Source organism: Sceloporus undulatus, chromosome 6, assembly GCF_019175285.1.
Source record: "Sceloporus undulatus isolate JIND9_A2432 ecotype Alabama chromosome 6, SceUnd_v1.1, whole genome shotgun sequence".
In the NCBI taxonomy this organism is placed as follows: Eukaryota; Metazoa; Chordata; class Lepidosauria; order Squamata; family Phrynosomatidae; genus Sceloporus; species Sceloporus undulatus.
Window position 1 is genome coordinate 8,338,637 of NC_056527.1, and position 12,447 is coordinate 8,351,083.

A 12,447-nucleotide genomic window follows, 5' to 3' on the forward strand; every position below is an offset into this window, starting at 1 on the left:
GAGAAATACATGTTATGCAATGTGGGAAAATATATACCTTATCACCTTAACTATTGTTCTAAATCAGAAGCAGAAGTTTATTTACTACTGGATTTTGGTCCTTATCTTTTCAGTCATAGAAATGGCCTCTCATCTAGTAGCTACTCTTCTTTCTAGATGACTGGTATTTCTGTATCTCATGTTCATATAGTGTGCTTCCTTAAACAACGTCTGTTCCAGGAACGGATTGCCCAACAACATTCTGCATCCATGGATGAAGATGCTGAAATGCTAGGTGTAGAGACCAAAAAGAAAAAAGAGAAGAAAAGGAGGAAGAAGAAACGCAAAGGCAAAAAGTCCAAAACTTATGGGGAAGATGAAACCATGTTCTATTCTACACCTGATAAAAGTCAAAAAGACCTTGTAAGTTTTAACGGCATCAACACTAAATTTGTATGAGTACACAAATCTTCAGTGTTATTCACTAAAGAGCATTACCTAAGGATCAAGCTGAATGTATAAAGTGTGTGGTGGGACATCAACTTTAATACATATAGACCCAAAAAACATTTTTTCTATTTTTTTTATATTCAAGTGAAACACATAATAATGAATTCTTTGATATAATATTTTTATTAAGAACATCATTTGCTTTCTATAAAAAGCTTCTTTGGTTGAGATCCATAGAGGTATTTTGAAATATAACCTAGGTCTATATCTGTGCCAAATCCTTGGTACTGTGTCTCACATAATAGTGATTAAAATCATCATTTATCTTTTCATTATTATACCATAGATAAACATGCCGGCCGAATGCCAGGTTGCAGCATTCTTCTATTTTGCAACATAATCCGCTCTTTCAACCACACTAAAATACAAGGCGAGACATTTAATTTCAAATTTATTAATCCTAATCCAGCTCTTTGTCTAGCATCTTTAAGAACTTTATATTTAATACTCATTTCCCCCCCTGCCACATAAACCTTGACAGATCCATTGCTTAGAGAGGACATTGTTTGTCACAACTAGTCTGGAATAAGTATAACATCTTTGGTAAAACATTCATTTTTATCACTGAAATTCTACCTAACAATGAAAACTTAAGTTTCTCCCATCTTGGTAAGTTTTGTTTGATTTCATTCCAAATCTTCTGAATTCTTCTGAAAAAGTATGCTATTCTTGTATAATAAAACCCACATATTTCACCCTTTTTTCTATTTTAAAACCAGAAACCCTCATCAAACTTACTTCAAATATTTGGTCCCCCTGGCTTCTCCTGTCCTTTATGTTTGCTCTCATGGTTGTCATCAAGTTGGCAAGGAAGCTTTTGAAGCTGAAAGCTCTGTCAGTCAACACTATCTTTGTGTTTATTTCTCGTAAGGAATCAGTCTTCCTCAGCTGTGATTTTTGGTAGTGTCTTTAAATATTAAATGGTCTTTTATTTTATCCAACCAAAGAAAGAGCTGTTAATGTCCTATCAACTGCCATCTGACACTCTTCAAGACCCATTTCAAAGACAAAAATTAACCAGTGCTGCCAATGTCATCAGCAAAACTATGGGTAAGTTAAAATTAAACATAATTTGCAAAGCATCATGTATACATTTGTTTAAGTGTTATGTATAAAATAAGAATAATCCAGATGGACATTTTTTAAAACATTATATACTATTTATTTAAAATTATGTTGAAAAACTCTGGTGAACAGGAATTTCTAAGAAAAATAATCAGAGCAATGGTATGAAAAATTCAAACAGATTTGTGAAATGAAGAATGGCAATATGATAAATGTAGAGATTAAACTCTGAATCTGCACATTTTAGAGAATGATGGGATTTACATATAGTTACATTTGATTTCAGTGTAGGAGTGCAAAACACATGTGGTCATGCAGTACACTGATTTTGCTCCAGATAGACATGCTTCCCCCACTCAGATCAGTAAGTTACCTTCTTCAGTTATTAAACAAAAATCACCATACGAATGGTGGATAGGAATGGCTTGTGTAGGATTTATCTGGTCTTAGTCAGTGCTTTTTGAATCAGATACATGGGTAAATGAAAATATTTAACTGTAAATTTTAAGTAAAGTTGTTCTCATGCTTCATAACTTGGTATACTTGCAATTGTTTTCCCCTTGTTTAGAATGGGAAGAACCAAAACTAGAATTCCCTCCAGGCATGAAAAAAACTGCACAAAAGTATCTCATTTGGCAATGCTGCCCCTTCTGGTTGCAAATAAAGGAAATTATGAAGAAAGTTATGATAAATCCTTTTATGGAACTATTTATTTCACTGTGCATTACAGTAAACACTCTATTAATGGCACTAGAAGACATGCCTTTCCCACACAAAGTGGTTGAACAAGGAAACAATGTAAGTGGTCAGATCTTTATTTAGCGGGATACCAGAAATTACATTTTTACTGTAATCCTATGGAGGAATTTTTCTGCCATTTCTTGTGTACCTTGAACCAAATGTGGCTAGAAATCATTAACTTCCTCCGCTGCCATTTTTTGTGTGAAATCAGACAGTTGCATAGTGTATTGCTGTTGAAAGAAAAAAGATGTGTGGGATGCCCACTTGTTCTTCCATCAGTAAGACTGTTGCTGGTGATAATATCTATGCTACAGTTGAGACAGCCTGGCCTTTTCAGTTTTTCAGCATTAATTTTTTCCCCCATCCATTTGATGTTCATGCCAGTGATTACAGGAACATCAAATGGATGAAAAAAAATTAAAACCCTAGACTGTGGAACAAGCTGCCGCAAGAGATTCAACAGTTGAATACACTGTCTAAAGTTAAAACAGCACTGAAGGCCAGTCTCTTCCGGCAGTTATAGCCGTATAATTTTAAATTGTGAATTAAGATATTGAATTTTAAATGTAGACTGTTTTAAAATGTGTATGTCCTGTCCTTTTAAATTCTTGCATGTTTTAATTAATGTGGATTAACTCATGTTGCTAATTCTTGATTTGTTGCTGTTCCCCATATCGACCCATGGGGAGAGGCAGATTAATAATAATAATGATGATGATGATGATTAAAGTTCTGTATTTACTGTTATGATACCTCATTTGTTCCCCTTCTTGCAGGTTTTTACTGGCATTTTTACAGCAGAAATGGTGCTTAAAATCATTGCCCTCGATCCGTACTACTATTTTCAAGACACTTGGAATATTTTTGACTCAGTAGTGGTTGTTATTGGCATAGTAAACCTGATACTTAAAAAACATCTGTCAATTGTCAGAATGGTAATGATGTGGCTTTTTCTATTATAAGTCGGTGTAAATCTTTCACGTAGGTTTATGAAATGTTGAGCATATGTCTGTGAAGTAATTTTAAAAATGAAGGTAAGGGCATGTATCAAAAGTAAATGGAAAAGTTATACACTTGTCTCTCCCGATTCATGGGGGATCTGTTCCGGACCCTACCACAAATCGAAAATATTGCAGATATTCAAGCCCCATTGGTTACATTTTGCCCCTCCTTGCTTGCCATCCATGAAGGACAAAACCGCAGATCTCAAGTCCACGGATGGAGAGGGACAAGTGTAATTATTATTAGGTAATAACAAAATTAAGAACATGCTTAACATTGTTAAGGGTGCTAAATTTTTGAGAAGTTTAAAAAATAAAACTCTTTTACTGGCTTACTATGGAACAAAATGGTAAATGATGTTGTGAAACTGAAGGTTCACAGGTTCAAGGTTTTGATGGATGAGTTTCAGATTGTTCAATATGATGATGTGGACAAGTTGCTTTGAGAGATGAGGCCAACCATTTATCTGTTAGACTCATGTCCATCCTGGCTAATTAAAGCTGCCAGAGGAAGACTGGCCAGTTGGAGAGGTTGTAAATGCTTCTTTGGCATTATGTTCCAACCTCTCTGAAAGAAGCAATTGTAAGACCCTTATTAAAAAAAAAAACCTTCATTGTGCCCAATGTCTCTAGGTAACTATTGGGCAGCCTCTAATCTCCCCTTTCTAAGAAAGGTCTTAGAGCAAGTAATGGCAACACAACTCCAGGCTTCTTTGGAGAAATGGATTACCTGGACCCATTCCAATCTGGATTCAGGCCTAGTTATGGGACAAAAACAGCCTTGGTCACCTTGATGGATGACCTACACTGGGAGTTGGTAAGGGGAATGAACCCCTAATGGTGTTTCAGTGACATTTGATACCATCAACCATGATATCCTTCTGGGTTGTTTGGCTGATATGGAACTTAGAGACTTGTCTTGCAGTGATTCTGGTTTTTCTTGGCTGAACATTCTCAAAGGATAGTGTGCTGGGGGTCTGTTCTTCAGCCTTTAGGCCATTAAACTGGGATTCCACAAGGGTCAGTGCTGTCCTTTATGCTTTACCATTTATCTACCTGAAGCCACTGGGAGATGACATCTGGAGTTTGGGGGTTGGATTCTGAAAATGGCAGTTTGTTGTGGCACCAGAGCTCTGCCATCTCCTCAGAACTCTGGTGCCACAACAAACTACCATTCCCAGAATTCCATCACATACAGCCATTACAGTTAAAGTGGTGTCACACTGGATTAGTTCTGCAGTGTGGATGCAGCCTGAATCTTCCTTGTGTTGAAAATGCTCATGCATACCTATGCACAAATAGTGTTGGACTAGAATATATACAGTCAGTCCTCCCCATAGGTATGCTTGCCTTAAGTGGTTTTGAGCTTACATGGCCCCAGCAGAAGTAATGGGGCCTGTATCTGCGCCACCATGAGCACGCACCCCATTGTTTTCTATGGGGATGGAGCATACGCTCTTTTCCCCATACACAGGGGGTCTGGAATGGTTGGATCCCCTGTGTATGGGGAAGGCAAACTGTATGTTTTATCTATAGACTAGTATCTTTGTCTGTTTGTCTCTCTTTCTCTCTCCCCCCACCTCCCTTATAACCCAGTATTGGGAAACCAGACTCTAACTTCTGTTATCTGATACTATTTTCTCTCTCTATTCCTACTCCTACAGCTGAGAATCTTCAAGTTGTCAAAGTTTTGGCCAGCTTTAAATAAACTTATGAAAATAATATTGAAATCCGTGGGCCCACTGGGTAACCTCACACTTGTTCTGATTTTCACCATATTCATCTTTGCTGTGGTTGGCAAACAGGCCTTTGGGAGCTATTACAAAAATGTGGCATCTGGAGCAACACCTAACTGCCTCATCTGTATTGATGACAAACTACAAAACTGTAACACAACTAACCAAAAAGTTTGTAAATTACGATGGCATATGGAAGACTTCTTCCATTCATTCCTTATTATATTCCGAATCCTATGTAGAGAATGGATTGAAACCATGTGGGGCTGTATGAAAGTTGCAGGGGAAGGAGGGTGCATTATTCTGTTCATGATGGTCCTTGTTTTTGGAAATCTAGTGGTAAGTAACCCTATATTTTAAGCGATATTTTTGTTGACACCTGTCTCTTTTCTCTGATGATTATAATAGTTCCCTTTATCCTCATGTAGAAGTTGCTGAACAGTTGCATTCAGGATTCTGAGCCTTTTTTGTTACCTTTTACATTTGCTTCTCATCTGTCCTTAAAAGTTTGAAAAGTTTAATCAGTCATCCTATGAAGCTTTTTTTCTTTCTGGATATAGATTTTTACAGTCTTCCTTGATAGTGATCCTGGTTTTGATCTTGAGTTTGTCTGGTTCACAGTCAGTTGGTCTTAGGCAAATGCGTTCTTTTAAATCAGGGGCAGGCAACTGTGGAAGCCTAGAAGCATTAATTCCATTATCCCTGGAAAGCTTGGGAATGCTGCGCCCTTGACTGAATCCATTCCTGCAATAGTACAGTCGGCCTTTCTTATACACGGATTTTTATACACGGATTCAAGCATACACGGTTTGAAAATGTTAAAAAAAAGTATAAATTTCAAATATCAAACCTTGATTTTCCATTTTTTATAAGGGACACCATTTTGCTATTTCATTATATTTAATGGGACTTGAACATACATGGAGCTCTTGGAACCAAACCTCAGCGTATAACAAGGGTCCACTGTATAGTATAGTATAGTTTTGGTCCCAAATGTCTCTTAGGGGACATGGGGGTATTTTCACAGTGTTTTGGGGGCCTCAAGCCATTTTGGGCCCAATAAAAGCCTTTTTAATAAGAAGAAGTGAGACTACAACCCTGGAGACCAGAGTCTGATACCCTGCTCAGCCATGAAACCCACTGGGTGGCCTTGAGCAAGTCACATACTCTCAGCCTCAGAGGAAGGCAATGGCAAACCTCCTTTGAACAAATATTGCCAAGGAAAACTTCATGATAGGTTTGCCTTAGGGACACCATAAATCGGAAACGACTTGAAGGCACACAACAACAACAACAAAGCTAAAGACTATTAGTACTAAATGGTGCATCCCATTTAGATGAAAGGGGCGCGCGCCCATGGCGTGTGCCCACTGCTGTGCTGCTGCACCGCTGCACACACGAGCCCCATTCAAGTGAATGGGGCTCAAGCATAGGCGGAATTCGCCATATGCAGGGGGGCTGGAACAGATCCCCGTGTAAGGTGAAGGTCCACTATGTGTGTGTGTGTGTGTGTGTGTGTGTAATCAAATAATTCTGATTATTATAAAACATAATTTTAAAATACAGGAGCACAGCACACATAATAAAATTCTGTTGTGCCACACGCCAAAGTCGTTCTTAAATAAAAACTTCTTTGCCTGCCAGTGGAGAAAGCGCAGAGAGGGCACCAACCAAACCTCCCATGGGAAGGAATTCCACAACCTGGGAGCAGCCATCAAGAAGGCTTTTTTTGTTGCTGCTGTTGCTGGTTGGATTTTCCAAACTGTTACACGTAGTAAAGTCTGTTTGTTTCAGTGCCAGGTTGCTCAGTTTCTATATTGACATCTGGACTGGCATGTCATTAATTAAACTACTCTTCAGTTCACCAATGCCTCTATTCTTGAACCTAAAGCAGGAAGGCAATGCCTTGTATTCCAATACATTCTTCTCTTCCTTTCTTCATATTATTTCAATGGATTATTTTTCACAGGTTCTCAACCTTTTCATTGCTTTGTTGCTGAGCTCCTTCAGTAGCAGTGATTCAGAAAATGATACCAATGAAAAGGAGCCTAAACAACAAGAGGCCCTGGCTCTTATTCACAAGGGGTTGCAAGCTGTCAAAGATTTCCTGTGGAGTAAATGTTGTAATGTACTCATGCAAAAGCTGAAGAGAGTAAGCACAAAAAATAAGAAAGGGACCATTGCTATTCAAAAGTCTATTGTTACTGAGGCAGAAGAAAGAATCCAAGAGAATTGTGTTACCAATGAAACTTTCAGACTTGGCAAGCAACCACCACTGGATGGAAAACAGGAAGACGTCTGGACATATTCTGATGCATTTGTTTGCATCCCCCTTGCGGAAACAGAGACTTTAAGTGAGGAGGAAGAGTGTGTAATCATGGAAAGTGACTACAGTAAACAGGTATGAGGCTAACTGGGACTGTTTAAATCTAATATACTGCTGAGAAGGAGTGCTTCTAAAGAGAGGGGAATTTGCTACTCACAATTAAAAGACATTGTGCAGTTATTTGTCTTTAAAAAACAAACAAGTCTTGGGTAAGATAAAAGAGAGAAGGAACAGAGGCAACACAGCAACACTGCAAATGAAAGGCACCCATCTGGAATTTCTGGAAATTTCCATGAATGAGAAAAAGCATCTGGAATCTTTCATATATAACATCTGATCAGAGGGAATATTCTTTCTTTTATAATAACTAACAATAATAATAACTATTACTGCTATCAATTAACTGTTAACACTAACAATCTAGCAATCTAATTTATATCAGAGACAAAAAGAGAAAAGGGGAAAAAAGACATATAACCAATACGCAACAGGGCTCTGACCCCTCAGTCCTGGCTGTAATGAAAAGAAAAAATACAAAAGAAAAAAAATATTATTCTCTCATTACAGATCCAACTAAGTAATCCTACTGCAATTACTAAAAAACATAAATACAGATTGTTCCCTTATTAGTTATCTTATTGCCTCCTCTGCTGTCTTTTGTTCTCCTTACCATCCCGTTGGAACTTTCCACTGCCCCAGGAGGTGAGGTGTACTACCCACGTTGGAAATTACTACTGTAACTGATAATTAAGATTCAGTTTTAAAAAAGAAGTACAGTTCGCTCATGCTATACGTGGGCACAACACATGTGGCTTCAAGCTTACGCTGAAGCTGCACAGTAATTGAGCAAATGGCACATGTGCCTATGACACATGTACCATGCCACAAGCACGCACCCCATTGGAAACAATGGGGCGCAAGCATACTTGGAATTCTCCTTACATGGGAGATCCGGAGCATAACTGAAGGGCCCACTGAAATACAGTGTACGAGCAATTTGCCAATTATAACATGCCTTCAATAGTACTATTCTCTTGGATTTGTTTTTGCATTTATTGTCTGTTAAACTGAATTATGTAAGTATATTATGCAAGTTGCTACAGATTTTTGCACATTCACATCTACATTTAATTGTCTTCACTTTTCTGCACATATTTACATCTGTTCTCCCTACCTCTGCTGAAAATTCACAGCCATCCAAACCAATACAAAGCAAATGGACAGACATATATTTGATTATGTGCATCTTTGCAGAAGCTCTGATAAAAACTGCAAAGCCATTTTTACCAGTTTAAGCAGTTTTTTGCCTCCCTCCCCCCACCACAAAAGCCCTGGACTCCTGTGAATTTTGTGTGGCCAGATCGTATTGTAATAGCACAGAATGAGGAGTATTTTAATGGTGTAAACAAGCCCTATACGTCTCTTTCTAAAACAAACCTGAAAATAGATATCTCTACAGTATTTCTTGTGTGATCTAGATAGAAAATCTTGTAGCACCTTTCAGACTAACTGAAAGAAAGAAGTTGGCAGCATGAGCTTCCATAGACTTGAGTCTACTTCTTCAGATCTCAAAGCATCTGAGAAAGTAGACTTTAGTCTATGAAAGCTCATGCTGCCAATTTCATTCTTTCAGTTAGTCTCAAAGGTGCTACAACATCACAAACTGATTTTACAGACTAACAAGGCTATATCTTTGAATTCTACCTAGATCGAAAATGGAAGATAAAAACTTTGACTGTTTAAAATGTGTTGTTGCACATCTTTCTGTAGGAGTACCAGCTGCGAAACAGGAGAGAGATATTCAACAGGTCAAGGCAAAGACTTTCCTCTCAGTATTCTGAAAGATCAAGTGTTTGTTCTTTAGATATTACTAAGGTAAAGCAAACAAAAATGGTCATCACACAGACAGTGACCCTAAAGAATCCATATCCTGAAGACAACACTGATTTTTCTTGTTCTGTTTTCATGTCCAGAGGTTGGATCATGACAGCAGTTGTTCAGAGGCGAGCACAGTAGATAACAGATCTCCTGTTTTTCTTCTGCCTGTAAAGAAGAAGGAGCCTAAGGACTGCTTCCCACAAGGTAAAATGCTGGTTTTATTTGCCTAGAATTTCATTTTGTAAAAATTAATTGATTAATTTTGTAGTATATTATATAATATAGCTGCTTCCGATATGAAAATCCTCATTTAGATGATATGAGGTGAACCTATCACAGGGTTTCTTGGGACTAAACAGACCTGTGTTAAATGCTGGCATCAGGGCAGGGTGGGGCATGGCGTTTTGATGCTGGGCGCCCTGACACTGGCATCCACCACATGCCCAACCACATGGCAGGCGGCATCACGGTGCTCTGTTGGAGCAGTGTTTAGGCATGCTAAGCCAAAGGAGCAGCAAAAAGCTGCCGCTGCAGTGTCAGGGACACCTTTTTGTCGATGCTAAAAGGAGAGGCATTTTGCTGTTCTTTTTAGTGCTGGCTAAGTGCTGGATTGGGGCTGCAGTGTGCAGGGGCTGCAGCCCCAATCTGGCAAGGAAAGGGACAGTGGGACACTGCTCCAAAAGGATAGTCTGTCAAGCCCCTAAGAGTTACCCAGTCAGTTTTCATGGCTGACTGGGAAATCAAACTCTGATCTCTAGGGCTGTAGTGCAGTGGTCAAACCACAAGATCACACTGGCTCTCCCTTGCCATGACTACCCAGGTTCAACCCAGGTCCAATGGAACAAGGAATTTGCAGGGGTGTATCACCTTTTCTCATATTTGCACAGATTTACAAGTACAGTATATAGGTTGAGCACAATCATACCTCAACCTATATAACTTCTCCTGGGCTGGCCTATTACACATGTGATGTGATAGGTGGATTGCAGAGCAAAACTGAGAGAAAAATATATTCTCTTGTTCTGCTCTTAGGCTTTCTTTTTTCGGCTTCTGCTTGACCACCAACTAATGGAAACTGATTAGCTTACTCTAATGAGTAACCACCCAGAGTGCTTTATTCATACAAATAACACTTCTTCTATAGTCTTACAGATACAAGTTGCACATCTGCAGGAACAGGAAGCATAATGTGCCAGGTATAGGAAGACAAGGGGAATAGTTTGCTGCTCTTCTGCAAAGGCATTGGTTGGGACAAATATATCCCTGATTTCCTACCTATTTTCAGCATACAGATCATATTTTACATCCAATTTCTCTTTATTTCAGCTTTGACCAAATTCTTCCCATGTTGCAGAGTGAACACCAATAAATTTCCGTGCAACACTTGGTGGAATTTTAGAAAAACCTGCTACAGAATTGTAAAACACAGTTGGTTTGAATCTTTTAGCATATTCATGATATTACTGAGCAGTGGTGCTCTGGTAAGTTTGTTCTAATAGCCTCCTTAAATGTGAATATTATAACTGCTTGTGCTCTTGTGATTTGCTCTCTTTTACTTTTGCTTCTGTTTTTGCTGAAGTTCCTTTGATAAGATGATACTTGCATTTTTCTATTTCCTGATATTATTTAGTTTTCAAAGAGATAGGCATATTTGTTGGTTTCAGTATAAAATGGAAAAGCAAAGAAATGAAGAGATCAAGCAGCACCTTTGAGGCAAACTAATATGTGCCCACTTCTTGAGATGCATTGTTGATAAAATAAATGGTAAAATAAACCAGTTGGTCTCCAAGTGCTGCTTCATCCTACCCACAACATTATTTTATTATACTTTGAGCATATTCCATGTTAGGGACAGATAATTGCTACAAATATTTTTGCAATAACAGTGGTAAAACTCCAAAGAAAGTACCTTCCATGTGCTCAAAAGTGTATGGTTTGTGTGTATTAAATGGCAACTCCTTATGTTACATTGCAAACCACTTTTGAAACTGAAGGGGATTTCAGAAATCTCATTGAACATGCCTATGTCTATGGGTTCATCTAGCTGTGGGCCATGGCTTCCATATCTGTGGGATGAAAATCTATTCTAGGGTTTAGTCTGGAACTAGCTAGCCATTTGGCTAGCTAGCTAAATGAGCTTGCCAATGTATTGAACAGGCTTCAGCACCATAGATAGCTTCTTGAAAGTTTGGACTAAAACCCAGAACAGATTGAATTAAAACCCAGAAGTCAACTAAGCTGGAAGTCATGGGTGGGAGTACACTTAAAACAATTATTATTATTATTATTATTATTATTATTATTATTATTATTATTATTTACATTTTCTGCCATTTTACCAATATAGGGACTCAAGGCAGCTAAATTTAAAAGGGTACAATTTAAAAACAATATAAAAGCATTAAAAAGTATAGATATAAAGTTCCAAAACAAATGATTTAAAATTTTTAAACAACTGTACATTAAAAACATTAAAATGTATTAAGAACTACATACAAACCTTGATCTGAATTTCATAGCATTTAAAAGCCCAATCCTCATCAGTTTAGAAAATCTGACTGCACAAAAATGTTTTTACCTGCTCCCATTCTGACTTATGGCAACCCTAAGGCAAACCTATCATGGAGTTTTCTTGGCAAGATCTGTTCAGGTGAGGTTTGCCCTTACCTTCCTCTGGTGCTGGGAGAGTGTGGCTTGGCCAAGGTCACCCAGTGGGTTTCCAAGACTGAGCAGGGATTCAAATCCTGGTCTCCAGAGCCATAATCAAAGCACCACACCATGCTAGCTCATCACAGGAGACAGCCTCATAAATGGAACTTCAAATGTTGTAATGATTGCATCAGAAATTTGTAATCCCTTAGAAGAAGTCCCCTGTACAAGCCAAAGGTACAGTTAACCACCTGGTGCAAAGCTAAAGTATTCCACTTCAGAGTTCTAAATTATATTTCATTTTTACATTCCAGATCTTTGAAGACATTTATCTTGACAAGAGAAAACATATAAAAACTATACTGGAGTATGCAGATATATTTTTTTTCTACATCTTTTTCCTGGAGATGTTTCTGAAATGGATGGCTTATGGCTTCAGGTCATATTTTACCAATGGCTGGTGTTGTCTTGATTTCTTTATTGTATGTGTAAGTATTGTGTACGATGCTGTGCTGCATATTGATTTTTGCAGTGATTTTCTAGTCAAAAATACAAATAATAG

At 38.1% G+C, this 12,447-nt stretch overlaps 1 protein-coding gene across 1 annotated transcript in view; it reads left to right on the top strand.

Moving 5' to 3' along the window:
* The window catches only part of LOC121934317 (sodium channel protein type 5 subunit alpha-like), a 40,579-nt gene that overhangs the window by 14,635 nt on the left and 13,497 nt on the right, over positions 1-12,447 (top strand). Inside the window, exons 11-20 of the mRNA XM_042474698.1 lie at positions 220-402; positions 1,437-1,539; positions 2,123-2,352; positions 3,072-3,230; positions 4,961-5,371; positions 7,002-7,433; positions 9,129-9,233; positions 9,332-9,440; positions 10,563-10,717; positions 12,200-12,373. Of these exons, the coding sequence (XP_042330632.1) occupies positions 220-402; positions 1,437-1,539; positions 2,123-2,352; positions 3,072-3,230; positions 4,961-5,371; positions 7,002-7,433; positions 9,129-9,233; positions 9,332-9,440; positions 10,563-10,717; positions 12,200-12,373 (2,061 nt within the window). The remainder of the gene's footprint in view (positions 1-219; positions 403-1,436; positions 1,540-2,122; positions 2,353-3,071; positions 3,231-4,960; positions 5,372-7,001; positions 7,434-9,128; positions 9,234-9,331; positions 9,441-10,562; positions 10,718-12,199; positions 12,374-12,447) is intronic.